This window comes from Brienomyrus brachyistius, chromosome 1, assembly GCF_023856365.1.
Source record: "Brienomyrus brachyistius isolate T26 chromosome 1, BBRACH_0.4, whole genome shotgun sequence".
Classification (NCBI taxonomy): Eukaryota; Metazoa; Chordata; class Actinopteri; order Osteoglossiformes; family Mormyridae; genus Brienomyrus; species Brienomyrus brachyistius.
This window is the reverse complement of record NC_064533.1, coordinates 35838656-35854944: the sequence shown is the minus strand read 5'-3', so window position 1 is coordinate 35854944 and position 16289 is coordinate 35838656. Positions and strand designations below refer to the sequence as shown.

The 16289-nt window shown below is 44.7% G+C and overlaps 1 protein-coding gene across 4 annotated transcripts in view; it reads right to left on the bottom strand.

Annotated features, from left to right (window-relative positions):
• Positions 1-16289, bottom strand: part of pard3bb (par-3 family cell polarity regulator beta b) — a 157672-nt gene that overhangs the window by 18104 nt on the left and 123279 nt on the right. For all 4 annotated transcript variants that reach the window (XM_049005888.1, XM_049005889.1, XM_049005887.1 and 1 more), the window contains 2 exons: positions 15952-16230; positions 4949-5066 (listed from right to left, as the gene is read on the bottom strand). In XM_049005888.1, coding sequence (XP_048861845.1) covers positions 4949-5066; positions 15952-16230 — 397 coding nt within the window. The remainder of the gene's footprint in view (positions 1-4948; positions 5067-15951; positions 16231-16289) is intronic.

Here is a 16289-nt window from a genome sequence, read left to right as displayed (position 1 = left end):
GGAGCTGCAAACTGTGTCACTATTACAAACTGTGTCATCTTCCTACATTAAACAAGAATTACAACCCACGTCAGAAGCACTGAAAATAGTTTATTTCTGGCACAGGCAGACTTGTGTTTTCTTGACACCATTAATCCATTCTCTACTTGACAGGTAGTAGTATAAAGAAAGCAGAACCCAGCTACTGTGTGGCTTTCAATTAATAGAAATGTGTGAATGCAATCCTAGTCATTAGAGCGAGCAATTACACCTTCGCCAGGAACTCACACTTAAAGCCTCAGTCTGAAAAAGACGAGGGTCATTTTATAACAACGTGAAGATTACATGGTGATCATCATTGGGCACAACCTGAATCAGCTACGGCCTGCAGAGCCCAGACACATTCCAGCCCAGTGAGCTGTGAGTCCTCTGGGCCATGTGACAGGAGGTCATGGCCACACTTATATCAACACGGTAACTACTGACACTTACAGCCCCCCTAAGTTTTTGGGATCTCAAGGACTGGGAGATAAGTGCGAAGAAGATAAACACAAAAATATCCATCTCCATGATTCATGGACCTTGATTACTAAATTAATCTCTATTTTTTTTTGCTTTCCAGAGACGTCTACTAGATGATTTACTCATGTTTCAAAAGCCCCTGTAGGAGTTTAGATTAAAACGCCATTTGCACGATCCATTTGCAAAATCATCAGGGAGCGAAGACCACGCAAGGCTGACTGCCAGGTCATCTAGTGCATATGCTAAACATTTTCTTCTCTAACTTCTTCATTATGACAGCACAGATGCATGAACCATGCCTGCCTGTCTACTACTTAAAGTAATTAATATTCTTCCCGATATCCCAGTTTCTTCTCCTCCCAGACATGCAATAAGGAGATGCCAGTGATTTCACATTTTCTTTCTCATTTATGTGATTCATTGGCCTCTCGCTTATTAAAGAAAAGTTAAAACAGACAGATAAACAAACATGGCACTTCCGATGTGCGCCTCCTCTGCTTGGACAGGGAAACTTGTGAACACGTGCCGACTCACGTGCACTTTGCTGCGATGATGTTTAGATGCAGGACTGCTGGACATTTACAGACTATCACAGGCCCATGTTTCACCACTCATCAGTGTATTCCGTCCTGGCTGCAGGTACATATGGCTGGTGCTACAATGGAGCAGTGCGCTGATTACCGGAGTGGACTCTAAGTCCAGAAGCATATGGTTTATACCATTACACCTACATTGTACTGCAGGCTCAAGAAATAACATGGACACAAATGATGAGTAACAGCTGGACACTGGTCTGTTTCTCAGGCTCCTTCCTGGCTCATGCCACAGGTAGAGCCACAGGTGCTGCTTCATCCAGCAGGGTAGCAGGGATTCTCGGTGGCTTCCCCTGGTCCTCACAGTCCTCAGCTACTCATGCCGACGTCATTCCTGCACTTCCACACAGGCTGGAAAAGTGGACAGCTGGTTTGTGAAGGGATGCCACCCGTAAGCCGCTCCAGCAGATGCAGGGTGTGACGCTGTGCTGTCCATTGTTCTACTCCCAACGTCAACTACCTAAGCCCCAGAGACATACTGTGAGTACACAGCTGAGTCTTACTCACATGAGGAAGGAGAAGCACGACAAGCTATTCTTCCTGCTAGCGAGACTACAATGCACTTCCCACTCATGTTCCTACACTTACGGTTTGCCAACACTCTTGCCTTTACTCTGGTCATTAGCAAGTAGCAGGGAGTGTCCAGTAAAGGCTGGCCATGTAAGGGCCTCCTCAAACACAAACGTTGCTTTAGTTGCTCAGCTTGAATGGTAAGACCAGGAATAACCAGCAGCCACCCACAAAGGTTGCTCGTTACGGAGGACATACGGAAGTGAACCCTGCATCCTTCCACTCCCCAATCGGAAAACCGGACAGAGATGAGGCTTACTAACCCTTCTTAGATGAGGCTTACTAACCCTTCGTAACACTGCACACGCATGTGCTTTAAAATTCTGCTTCCAAAGAGTCACTTAAAACTAAAAATATTTTAATCTTTGGCCCTTAATGAATCTCAAAAAAACCAAAAACACCTTACTGATCCTTATCCTCGAGGTTTATCTTAATATGAAGCAACTTCCTTCGTTTGCTTAGCGGCAGAGAGAGTGTTGCCATCGGAGACTGTGCACTGGCCATTTTCCACAAGCTTTCCGAGATACAAACCAGGGACAGTGTCCAGATCCCTGTATTTTGTTCACTGTAAAGCCAAAACGGAACAAACCATTAACTCGCTGCCCTCCCTTCCATAACATTTTAATATTGAGGTTCAGTTGCTAATTTTGTACTCCATGACTGTTTAAAGCATTACCATCATTTAGTCTTTAGAGAGACTCTTAAAAGAATGTGTCATCAAATGGTATTTTCTAGGCATCCTCATTGGAAAAACCATTTTGTAAAAATACTATAACTATAATAATGGAGTATGCCAGAGGGGAAAATCTAAGTGTTTTTGTGGAATATGTCATATGGACCACAGAGAAAAAAACTGATTCATGTTTGCGGTTTGAAACACTGTGTGTTTACAGTTGTTAATTTGAAATCCAAAGCTTCTCCGGTTGAGATAATCCTCTGGAATGGGATAGTTACTTTTTGTTTAGCTAATAGTTCTGATTAATCTACCTGGTGTTTGTGCAATAAATGATGTAAACAGTACTTATTGCAGATTTTATCCGATTACATTTAGATACTATGCCCTTGAGATTAGACAGCCAGTGCAAAAGCAACTCAGCTTTCTAATACGTGAAAGAAGACCAATGACTGGAACAAACTTACTCTAAACAGTTAAATTACTGAATTATATTTTGATTTGACTGTGTTGTTACCTGCTGTATACTTTGATAGTTGTTAGCCATTAACAGAGAGAATTCATACCCAGACCTTCTGGATGTAAAATTTATATCAGAGGTAAATCAAAAGATTCAAAGGGCAAAGAATGGACACTACAATCTAAGTAAAGCAAATGTCTTATTAAAACAAAGCATGGCACAGTTTGCATATGTGATTGGGCTCTTTAACATTGTCACTTTAATATTATGGCATGACCTACAACCAAGGCCTCAAAAATTTGGTCTCAGTTTGTTGTGGAAAAGAATGTAGCCAATAAACAAGGTCCATGTCATGTTTCAACCACTTTTTTGGCAGAGTAAGCTAGTGGAAAAAACACTTAGAGGTCCACATAACCAAGGGTGGCCAGCCCGGTGCCTGAAATTCTGTAAACACTAGAAGGTTTTAATGACGTTAGGTATGTAGAAACGGCACCACTCCTTTCTGGGAAACTTTATCATCAGCTTATAACAGTAAAAACAAAGAGACGTGCTCCTTACACTGTAGAAACATTTGCTTTAAAAGGAAATTTCAGTGCAATTGTAATGTTGTTGGATAACAAATACGTTGTTAAATCATAACGGTTTACAGTATTTCAAGGGGATGGACAACAGAGCTAACGGTACTACAAATCCTTCAAACAGTTATAATGGGAAATGTAACAAATAAACAGGCCAGCTAATAGTAACGGGCATGACAGCTTATTCCCAGTTTGAGAGTATTTATAGCATCTGCACTGTGCCATGGTGAAGTACAGCTAAGCCAGTACACTGATGAAATACACTGGCATGTAACACTGATAACTGGCATGTAACACTGCACTGTAGCTACAGCAGTAGCTTTGTTTTACATCAGACCAGTGAAGGAAATGTTTTAATAATACTGTTGCTGAAGGTCTAACTCCAGCTGGCAAAACCTTTTGAATAATTTGCCCCTGAAGTTTGTATGGGTTTGTATTGCTTCATACCCAATATCAGTGAACAAATGGATAAATGCAAACAAGCAAATGAACGAGTGCATCTCTTACTTAATGATTTAGCCCATTAGTTCTTGCTTGTGTTTGCCATTTGGAGGGAGCTTAGTCCTGGGTGCATGTATTATCCCACATGCACGGCTTCTTCCCAGATGGAGTGCAATGTGCTCGAAACTCGGGAAGAGCGGTTACTGATCACAAACAAAGAAGCGGACTAGGTGTGTTTGCATGGAGCTGATCCCTGGTATTTATGCACATCAGAATTATTAAATAAATAAATCAAACTGTGCTTTCTGCATCTAGGTCAATCCTATTCTGCTATGGTTTTCATAGGCAAATCGGCCAGGTAGGGGAACTCCTTTTGTACAGTGTCTGCTGTGAGGATTTCTGCCCATTGTCTGGGAGTTTTTTGTAACTTGTTCTTCAGAGAGATGCTCTTTACATAAACATAATGCAAAATGAACTCAGGAAGTCAAGTTGAGTTTCTAGATAGTGCAACAGAAACTTTCTGGAGGCCCTTGGGAATGCCCCCCCCTCCCGATTGGCTATCAGTAGCACTCACAGAAGCTCTTTTATGAAGCTGTTGACATGACGTTATTAATGCATTACAACACACAACCATGCTTTCTTAAAATGCATAGAGCCCTTTTCCTGGGAAACAGACTAAAAGAAATGATGATGATACTATCTTATCAAAGCCCAGAAATACCCAAGCCCGTTAAAAACAACAATCTTTACAGAGATTACTTTATAATTACCATTTATGAGATCAATTAAAAATCAGCTGATGCGTTTCAGTTAGTATCTCATGGCCTCATTCAGGCCATTGGCATGTGCAGCAGGCTGCAGGCCACACGTGTCTCCCACTTTTCCCAGTTTGGCGTGCCAGTTTTAGGAGCCAGAACAAATCAAGGGCTATTTGAGACTGTGAATGAGATTCTAATTGGAGCTCAGGCCTTGAGAGCCAAGCAACGAACTCGTCAGGATAAAAGAATCTCTGACTTCCACACATTCCCTGCGTTTTATGTCTGCGGTCCTCAGTCGGGGTGGGTGTGTACAGAGAGACACTCCAAGGCAGTGTAGCTCTTACAGCTCGGGGGGGGGGACTGTGCTACCCTACCCTGTGGGGGTCAGGATCCAGGCCGCGGCGTCGCGCCTCCAGCTCCTCGTAGGGTGGCGCCGTTCCCTCCCGCCGCGCTTGATGGTACTCCCTCCTCAACTGCTGGATCCGGTCGGAGCTGCCAGGAGAAGCAAAGCAGAGAGCGACATGAGAAAGGGGCTCCGATAGCGAGCTCTGCACACATGCGGCGCCACAGAGGCGTCCGCGCTGCAAACCCAAGGCGGCGTAATGCGGCAGGTCTGCGTGTCTGTGGAAGCCTCCCAGGGCCCTGCGGATGCGACACTGCGCCCAGGTGACTGGACTCGCATAGCACATTCCCTGCTGTCTCGATGCCTGAAGAGCTTATACACAGTACAGGCCATTGCAGCATAGAAACCTTCCCTTTGGCCCTTAAGCTGCTTGACAGACGAGTAAAATCCACTGGAGACACTATGTCAAATAAACATGAAGGACATTCCTGATAACCTAACCCATCACAGCAGGAGGTGCCTTTACTAGCATTTTTCAGAAGAAACGACTAGGCAAGAAAGATACCAAGGTCTCACGGACCAGCCTCATCTGAACAAACTGACATTTTACAAGGAACAGGAAATCATTACTAAAAAGGGAATAATTTGATGGGCAGACACGACAGAAACTGTGCAGCTTTTACCGTGCCACACCACGCACTTATTTATCATCTGTTAAAAAAATGTACTTTCTCCCTCCATCAGAGGCTCTTCAGTGTTACTGATTCTGCCCACAGAGTACAAGGCCACACCTGACAGACTTGGCATTTAGATGACAGCAGGAGGAAAAAGTCTCTGAAAAGCCAGAGACTAAACACATTCGGCTTAAAATGTGGGAATCTCTGTGACTGAGTGCAAAGACATGCCAACACCTCAAACACAGCTCAGTGCTGCTGAACGCCAATAAAATATTCCTTAAAAACTGCATGCAATTATCCTACCCAAACTTAATAGAAATCTCTTCTTTTTCTCCAAATAGTGGCAACTTGATTTCAAGAGTGGAAGATTCCAGAAATACAATTCCTCTGATGAAGTGTGTCCGCACGTGTGGGACAGGGTAAAATAATAGAAAAGAAATGCATTGTCTCTCAAGACAGGACTGTGCTGAAGCACAGCAAGCAGATTACCTCAGTGAGGACGGGCATGTCCTCCTACAGAACCCAGCTCTCTCAAAGAGCCCCCACCCTATACAAAATCTAAAGAAACGCACAAAAAAAAAAAAAAACTAAACTAAATACGCTATGGTTCTGGGCAAACATCCAAGGACAAAAAAATAATTCGTGTGGATTCACAGTGGACAAAAAAAAAAAAAAACCAAGACTGAACAAACCAATGGACAAGAAAGCCAGTGACTGCTCTGCTCCCCCCCCTTACACACAAATGTAAGGAAGCCATGCAGAAAAACACACCATGTCTTTATTCAGAATTAAAGCACCAAAGCAAAATAACTGCCACTATTTACTGATAGTCAAATAAAATAACTTGGAACCCAACACAAATTCTTTTATTCTGCTAAAGACACAGCAAACAGCTTTATATTCAAATTGGATACTTGGCCCTTTCCATGCTAAGAGCTGAATCTCCCCTAATCTCCTACACATTTCCTCAGGCAAGCTCACTTGGAAAGCTGCTGGCGAGCATTAAGTTCAACAGCAACAACAACAACAAAATTTAACATGTTTTTTTCTAATCGCATTAAGGGGAAGCAGAAGTGCCAAGCATACCAGAGGGATTAGGCAGTGGGAACTGGCCCATACGCTACCGGTCTTGTGACTTATTAGACACGCGGATGTATGGGAGGGGGGCTTTGTTGGAGGTAGAGTGCACGACCCAGGAAGTGCTTAAAAAAAAAATAAAAATCAGGAACCGATCTGTATAAATGTTTCTCTTGTAATTGGACATAGTATATGTTCCTATCCCATCCCCCAAAATTACACCAGCATTGTTCTAGAAATGACCATCCTGTTGACAGAAATGCAGTAAGACCAACAGTGTTTTACAGAAAGGCGACAGGCAAAAGGGAGAGAGAACGGGCTAAAGACAGGCAAAAGGGAGAGAGGAGGGGTTAAAGACAGGCAAAAGGGAGAGAGGACGGGCTAAAGACAGGCAAAAGGGAGAGAGACGGGGTTAAAGACAGGCAAAAGGGAGAGAGAAGGGGTTAAAGACAGGCAAAAGGGAGAGAGGAGGGGTTAAAGACAGGCAAAAGGGAGAGAGGACGGGCTAAAGACAGGCAAAAGGGAGAGAGAAGGGGTTAAAGACAGGCAAAGGGGAGAGAGGACGGGTTAAAGACAGGCAAAAGGGAGAGAGGACGGGTTAAAGACAGGCAAAAGGGAGAGAGAAGGGGTTAAAGACAGGCAAAGGGGAGAGAGGACGGGTTAAAGACAGGCAAAAGGGAGAGAGGACGGGCTAAAGACAGGCAAAAGGGAGAGAGAAGGGGTTAAAGACAGGCAAAGGGGAGAGAGGACGGGTTAAAGACAGGCAAAGGGGAGAGAGGACGGGTTAAAGACAGGCAAAGGGGAGAGTGAAGGGGTTAAAGACAGGCAAAGGGGAGAGAGGACGGGCTAAAGACAGGCAAAAGGGAGAGAGGACGGGTTAAAGACAGGCAAAAGGGAGAGAGAAGGGGTTAAAGACAGGCAAAGGGGAGAGAGGACGGGTTAAAGACAGGCAAAAGGGAGAGAGAAGGGGTTAAAGACAGGCAAAGGGGAGAGAGGACGGGTTAAAGACAGGCAAAGGGGAGAGAGAACGACCCAAACTCAGGTTGCCGAAAGGCAGCACTTACATGGCGCTAAACTTTAAAGTATCTATCTGCACTGCACCATGGCTCGCCACGCTTTCCTGCCACAAAGCTCCCCGGCGACCTACAGGTGGCAGGCAGCCCCTGCAGCCGTGAGGCCCGCAAGTGCACGGCGACAGTCTCCGTAACCCCTCTACTTTAGGGCATGTGCGACGCCGGCATGCGCCAACCTCATTAGACTGGTGTGTAGACCTCACCCCTCTTCTGCGCCCCCCCTCCAGGGTGCAACAGCTGGTGCAGAACGCACAGCGTAATATCGTCTCAGAAATCCATTAGCTAATCCCGAGGAACATAATTAGAGCTGCCATTTTGATTGAGCGCACATCTCGCCATCCAAATGAATAACACTATCAATGTTTAATTAGGATCTTATGAAGCCTGCAGCGCCAGGCTCCATCATGCATGACGGCCCAGGGCAAGGAGTCACAAGTATGAGGGCAGAGGGGAAGAGGGCATGGCCTGACAGCAGGAGGCGGCACTGCAGCCAGAGACCTGGGAGGAGCCAGCTACTGGCCGTGAGGAACCAGGCCGGTCTCTGATACGCATCTCCAGGGGCTCTGAATGGACGGCTTGTTTAGCTACATTAACTCCCTTAGAGATCCCTCAGCACAAAGGTCTCCATTCTCTCGGTCATGACTTTGGCTGAGCAGTACTCATTTTCCTTACTAGTGACAACGTATGTTAATGTACTGAGTAGACAAATAACACTTGTATATGCTGTCAGGGCTGTCTAGGCTGTGGCTAATAATTATGTTTTTCAATGGCGCTAAATGCTAGATTAACATTTACACATGAAGGGAAGTCGGGCTGCAGCTCCATGCTGATTCAAACATTAGACGTATGTGTGAAACACATTTGGCAGCTCGTGGATATCAGCATGCATCTCCGAATGAAACATTTTACTTTAAACGCTTATTAACTTTCCCATTAAAGGCACGCCGAGCCAAGCAAAGCAGTGCACATTCTGAGTACCGATTCCTTCCATGGCTCCCCCGTGTCCACGCATGTTTGCGGCACCTTTTAATCTGCCCAATGGGCACGTGGCCACTACTACACTGTGAAACAGGCGACCTCCACGAGACAGTGAGGTACAGAAGCCGGCCCTCGATCTGGCACTCACAGCCTGACGGCATGATATGTGGCCTAGCCAGAGCAACACATGGCAATTAAAGTAGCATTACATGCTTATGAAATTGAGTTAAAGAGAACGGGAGCGGCCCGGGGGGGGGGGGGGGACGACAGCGTGTCACATGGCAGCAGCCGCTCTCCGTCCTTCCCGCCATTTCCTTCGCTGCTCCCTCCTGGTTTACTCACCTTCCGCAACAAAATGTCCCCAGTTGGGTGACATTTTATCAAATTGAATCTGACAACACGAGACGGCCAATTCTGACAGCTGGCTCCTCAGCGGTATTAAACGGGGATGACACCTCTTTTCAAACGCCATTTGCAATTTGGGAAATAATGAAAATGACTTTGGTTGGCATAACATTATTTTGGCTGACCGTCTGCATGGATTGCGGGAAAACATTGCATGTGTCAGTACCTAGATTGAATATACACAGATCCTACACGCAGGATCCACACCAGAACCAATAAGCAGACACACACACACACACACCATGTTCTGGTCGTAGTTTGTGTGGCATGAGCAGGACTTGCTTAAAATGCTTTAAATCGCTAAATGCTAAAAATCTCAATTGTGAAACTATTACACTTCTTTCTATTTTAGTGAGCCTTTCATAGCAGTTTCAACTACGCCAAATTAAGCATTACAACATGGATACATGCTGGGAGTGATACTAGGTGAAGCACAACGACTGTACATCCTTGTACAACACAGAGAACTCTGCAGGGACATGCTCGGGTGCATCTGAGCCGAGATGGAGATTTGCCGCTCCGCTCGCCTGCGCAAAATGTAACAATGTCACGTTGCTGAAAGGGTTAAAGACAGACCGTGCCGTCACACCCTCTGCCACAGGGACATCAACCAGGGCTTCTCCTCTTCCTGCGAGTCTGTGCTCTCTCAGGAGCAAATGTCATGCATACATTCCTGTCTTACAACTGGCTGAAGAGGGGTGGGGGCATGGGGTGGATGCGTGTGAGAACAATTAAGCAGAGCTGCTTGCCATCCTCTGAAATGGCTGCAGCAGCTTCCTGGAAAAATGCAACGAAGCCCGAGGACTGCTGATTAATGAAGAGAGAGAAAAGCACTCCAGCCGCTCACCCGAGCCACACTAAAAGCTTTTCTCATCTCTCTGCTGATTTATATCATTATTTTCACGGAAAGGCAATGAATGTAAAGCAGTAGCAAACGGGCGAAGAGGAACAACTGATTTTTTTTTTTTAAATGTTACACATTTTTTAATGGTAAGGCTGGATTTTCTCCTTTCTAATTACACTCTCCCTCCTGATGTTTAAGAATGGATCTAGTGAACATGAGTTACCCACAGGTAGTAGAGCGATTGGGACATCCTGCTGGCTGAGGAGCCACTGCAGGCTTCAGCCTGTTGCCCGGGTTTAATCACAGGAGTAATTACTGTGAGGGGAGCCGGGGCAGCCCAGCAGGCACGCATCTCCATCCCTGCACACTCCCGCTCTCCTTTCTCCTGCTTCCTGCGCTCTCAGAAAACAATAATTATTTTTTATTGGCTGGAGCGCCTGGGGAGGTCGTGGTTGTTATAGTAACTCTTGGAGCTGAATGGAGCGGTCCTCTTCAAGGCTGAATGAGTCACTCTTGGCTCCAAGGCCCTTCAGCGGCGGGACAGGGAGGCCATGGTGCTGCTGGGCCCAGAGCCTGGCCTGGCTCAAGGGTTTCCTCCTTTTATCCCCCTCCTCGCCTCACAGATGCTACTTAACCCCACTCGCTACCAGGACAGAGGTGTTCGTGGGATGAACAAGGTCAACGAGGCCCTTGCATCAAGGCCCAGCAGGAAGGGGAGTGAACACTGTGGTGTTGGGAGTGCCTGGCAGAAAGGGACACTTGGATTTAGGCTAGACAGATACCTAGTTCTTTATACTGTACAGGGGGCATAGCACGGCATACAGTTATTTGAAATAAGTCTGACATCTTGGGGGGGCCCTCAACAATTTCACTGGCAAGCCTACCTGAAGGGTTGTAACAGGTGGCTGCATCTCTGTCAGTTCCTCCACTACTAAGTACTATCCTATGGTGGTGGTACTGCAAGCCTTACACCATGTAGCAATGGTGGGAAAACATCCCAGCATTAGTAGCAATATTCGGCCACACCAACTCTCTGACTCAGCATTCATTACTGCTAGCAGCATGAAGACCCTGTCAGTTCCTCCTAGGGAAATAAAGTCTTTCTCAGAGCACTTTAGGCTAGTTAACGCATATTAGTCATTTGCAATGTATTAAGTACCATCTCGAATAAAGGCCAGTAAGGCCAATCAACTGTGGCAATTGGAAGGCAGACAGGGACGTCCCAGTGATTAACTATCCTGCTAAACTCAGAGGGAGACGAGACGTTCATTGAGTGGCCTGTGTAGATCTAGTGTGTGGCAGGATCGGTTTTAATTGCCTCGCTCTCTAAATGACTGTGCCTCCTTAGTGATCCTCGATGGCCAGCTTTAAATCACAGTCTATCCTCTGTTCTCGTTTTGCAGACGTCTCCCATGACGAAGCTAAAACTGCAGGCTGCTAATATTGCTGTTTTAAGCCAGTGCTGCTGAAACATTACAGCATCACAGAAAGCATCCCACTGACAGATACTGGTGGGGAAAATGAGACTCAGCAAAAAGTATCGCAATAAAACAGATTTACGGATCTTTAAACATGAAATGAAAGATGACCTATCCATGGATTGACTGCATTCAATCCACTTATCCGTTTTCAATAAATGTTTATTCAGTCAGGGCCCTCGGAGACCATGTTGGGGAACATGTGGTATTAGACTGTGTAGAACCTAGACAGGACACCTGTACATTTCATTACTGTGTCAATAATTATCCACGTGGTTTTCAGATCTGGTTATTGTTTGGGGGGGGGGGGGGCACTGAAATTCTAATTAGAACAGAATATTGATACACATTATAAACAAGCCCAAGTAGGCTGTCTAGTATATTCATGCATAGCGTGTCTGCTATAAATCGCTCCTTATGCAAAATCTGTAATAATAAGAGTGCCGATAAAAACGTTTGAGGGCAGACCATTCAAAAGATACGCCAAACCATTGTATTCAAAAGGCTTTACAGGATCAAGCTTTGTTCTTAAAGATTTTCTCATGTTCAGGACCTGAAATTTCATCAGTACTCTTGTTAGCCATCTTCTTGTAACCTTGTTCACATTTATTGCAGTGGAGATGTTTCTCTCCCTCACACAACATGATAAGCATCTACATACATTGTCTACGATACCAGAAACACTGAAACATGTAGTGATTCAGTGCAGCTCTGTTTGGATACCATTTAAATCAATAAACATGCATTGAATCCTACATTTAAAGTAGAAATAATCAAAAATCCCCCCCCCCCCCCAATATAAGTCACTATATTTATGTTGCACCGCAAAAACCATCTGACACTGTACTAGATCATTCAAAAAACATGAAGAAATATTACAGCGATATGATGAGTATGTGTCTGTGTACTGATTCGTGACAGCTTTACCAGCTCCTGGCCAATTTCCTTCTAAATCTGAATCGATGCAGCCGTATGGTACATGTAAGGACCGGATTTCCAATTCAACTCAGTTTTCCTCACACCACTAAAAACTAGCACTTCCAAAACGAAGCACGTGAGCTAGATGAGTCAAGTATGAAGTGCATATCTCCACAGACTGGGCGTTAAGGCGTGCTTAGCCACACAAAACGTAAAGATGTCAGGGGAAAAACTTGCATATAAGCCAAAGAGATATTTATGCCGTATAGACATCGTTCCTCTACTTAACTGCATATGAGTCAATGCATGTTTCATAAACATGTGCAACAGTATAATAATGTACAAGGCTTGCCTTTCATGCTAGCTACTCAGATCGCTAGTAGGACAGCAACACCTTATACTGTATAGATACATAACCTTCAGATTAACTCTCCTTTTGTTATTTATATGCATATAGAAACCCCCCCCCCCCCCCCCCCCCCGCTAGCAAAATATAAAGAAGAGTTGGAGATTATCTTGCCTAATACCATCGATGTACCCTGGCAGCAGGCTCACTTTGCTAACAAAACACAAAGCAGTATGGTTCCATCTGGAACCACACTGTCCTTGATTAATGCTTATACCTGTTTATAACATACAAAGCCTAGTTTAAGTTTCCCATCGAGAATAAAGTGAACTTTCCTTAAGGTGGTGCAGTTGCTGTATGGAACCTCTGAGAAACTTAACATTTAAGCACAGTTCATTATGTTCCTGTTTGTTGCCTGGTTCTGGAGTGTAGGCACTGCCCCCATGGGATAATGTACCATTCTCCTGTCTTCTGGGAGGGGTTCCGTATTCATTAAAGGAAGAGGGGGGGAGGGGGGCAGAGGCAGAGACATTAAGCTAGAAATATTCAATTTTACAAGATTTTAATTAAAGACGTAAGGGATGCGGTTTGTGTTTGTCATGGAGTGCATCCCGAACTAATCGCCTCTTTAATCAAAGGCAGCAACAGGAACGGGGGTGTCATAGAGATTCAGGGAGGGAAGCGCTGCTGCGGTGTGTGATGAACGACTCAGCAGGGCGTGTTTCTGTTCACTTAATGTGGGAGAAGGAAAATATTAACGCTGCAGAAAAAAACCCCAAAGAAAATACGCATGATAGTGGATATATCAGATTACACAACAAATTCATTAAAGACCTCAGTGGCAGAGAATGTGGTCTGTTTTCACGTGTGTCTGCCTGTGTGAATGTGGCTCAATGTGTGTGTCTAAGTGTGTGAAATTAGAGCCGTCACGATTACGTGATTATTAAAAAAGCATCAATTAAAAATGTCCTTCTTGGTTACTCACAAAATGGTGGAAGATGGCATATAGAGGATGAGGGTGTAAACAAAGAGTGAGAGTATCAGTTCTAGGGAAGCACTTCACATTAAAAGTGAAGGAAAACGCAGTGTCAGTGTTGTCACCACTTTGACTTAAATTATTTTGCTTAATTGAATAGATTATTTTAACATACAGAAATCTATTCATTGCTAAAATGAAGATTAGGCCCAACGCTTAATACAGCACATAACCATTATTATTATTATTATTATTATTATTATTATTATGCCAAGATGAGTCTTAGGGCTGAACGGAAAAGTTCACATTGCAATATTACAAGTTCTTGCCATATTAAGGGTTTGAAAATGAACTACATAACTAAACATCTACTAACACAGTCTGTCAGCTAAATTGATGCTGTTGTCATGACTGCCAAAAGACACAAAGCAGTACCGACAAATCACTTGCTTTTGCTCAATATCATCTCTGTGGAACCCAAAAATATTTCCATAGAGTGGAAGACAAATGGCTTTTTCGTGACCAGTTTTTTTCTGCTTTTCCCCTCTTCACTGATTTTTGTTTAATTTCTCACAAACACGCCACGTTGTCTAACAACCGCAAGGACGAGAATGATTATCATTGTCCGGGAGAGTGCATGCAGAGCTCACGCAAGAGCAGTGTTGTTTTAAAAAAAACTAAATCAGTGTAAACACTGCAAAATGTTGAAAAGGGACCATCATTAAAATTACAAAGCTTTCAAAGTTTGGTTTCTTATGACTGAGTAAAAATGTTTTAGTGCAACTTATTAATGGTTTGAACCTAACAGACTATCGCAGTCCTGGCAATGTGTGAACCGCATGTCGATATTAACACAGCACATCAGGCTAGCCTGGCGCGGTGGGTCGCTTGGTGTGGATGGAGTTTGCATGGTCAGCCAGTGTGTGATCTTGGCTTTTCTGTGGATCCTCCAGTTTCATTCCACTGTCCGATGTGTTTATCCATGTATGTGTCTGCGTGTGTATCTCCGTGTGCATGTATGTGCATATCTGTGTGTATGTATGCGACTGTGTCTGCGTGTGTATGTGTGTCTGCGTGTGTATCTCCGTGTGTATGCGTGTATGTGTGTCTGCGTGTGTATCTCCGTGTGTATGCGTGTATGTGTGTCTGCGTGTGTATCTCCGTGTGTATGCGTGTGTGTCTGCGTGTGTATCTCCGTGTGTCTGCGTGTGTGTCTGCGTGTGTATCTCCGTGTGTATGTGTGTCTGCGTGTGTATCTCCGTGTGTATGTGTGTCTGCGTGTGCATGTATGTGCATATCTGTGTGTATGTATGCGACTGTGTCTGCGCATGTTTATCCGTGTATGTGTCTGCGTGTGTATATCCATGTGTATGTGTGTCTGTGCGTGTTTATCCGTGTGTATGTATGTGCATATCTGTGTGTATGTATGCGACTGTGTCTGCGCATGTTTATCCGTGTATGTGTCTGCATGTGTATATCCATGTGTATGTGTGTCTGTGCATGTTTATCCGTGTGTATGTATGTGCATATCTGTGTGTATGTATGCGACTGTGTCTGCATGTGTATATCCGTGTGTGTGTCTGCGTGTGTATATCCGTGTGTGTGTCTGCGTGTGTATATCCGTGTGTGTCTCTGCGTGTGTATATCCGTGTGTATGTATATCTGTGTGTGTTTATCCGTGTGTATGTTTGTATGAATGTGTATATTTGTATGTGTGCGTGTGACGGTGTCTGCATGTATATATCTGTGTGTATGTGTGTGCATGAATGTGTCTGCGTATGTATGTCTGAGCGCGTGTGTTTGTGTATATGTATATGCGTTTGTGTGGGTGTGTATATCTGTGTGTGCACATCAGAATGCATTTATGTGAGAATGTGTCTGCATGAAATGTCCCTAAAATGTGACATCATACAATATCCCTACAATGTGATAAAAACCTGTTATTTTGACCTTGTGGAGACAATTTTTCGGTCCCCACAAGGGGAAACTCAGCTTTAATAAAGTCTGTGAAGGCAATCAAATAACTAAAATAGCCAAACTTCTTGTATTCTTTTGGTTATGGTTAGGGCTGGGTAGAGGTTTAAGGTTGTTATAGTTAGGATTAGCCCATAGAAATGAATGGAGAGTATCCATAAACACATTGTACCTAATCTGAGCGTGTTTGTGTGTATATCTGTGTGTGAATGGAACACCACAGGGGAAATTGCTGTGATAGTATGTTGATTTTGTTACATACAGTATACACCTCTCACTCTCTCTAACCTGTCGACTGCTGGTGGAGGAGACCTCTGCTTGTTGACCTTTGCGTAAAGCCCATCCAGGGGGTCCTCCGTGGAGGGCTCTCGGCTGTGGGAGGTGTTGGGGGGCGGCAGCTTTGGTGACGGCGTACGGGCCTTGTACGGGGACTGGCTGCGGCCCGGCGGCTCCCGGAAGGTGTTAATGCGCGCGTAGTTGGGGTCCATGTCGTCGTCCTCCACATCAGGCAGGTGGAAGCGCTCACGAGCCTGACGGTCACGCAGCTCCTGGTGTTTGGCCTCGATCCTGATCACACACATCACACAACCATTAGCTCTGCTCAGCACAGCGCCTAAATTAAAATG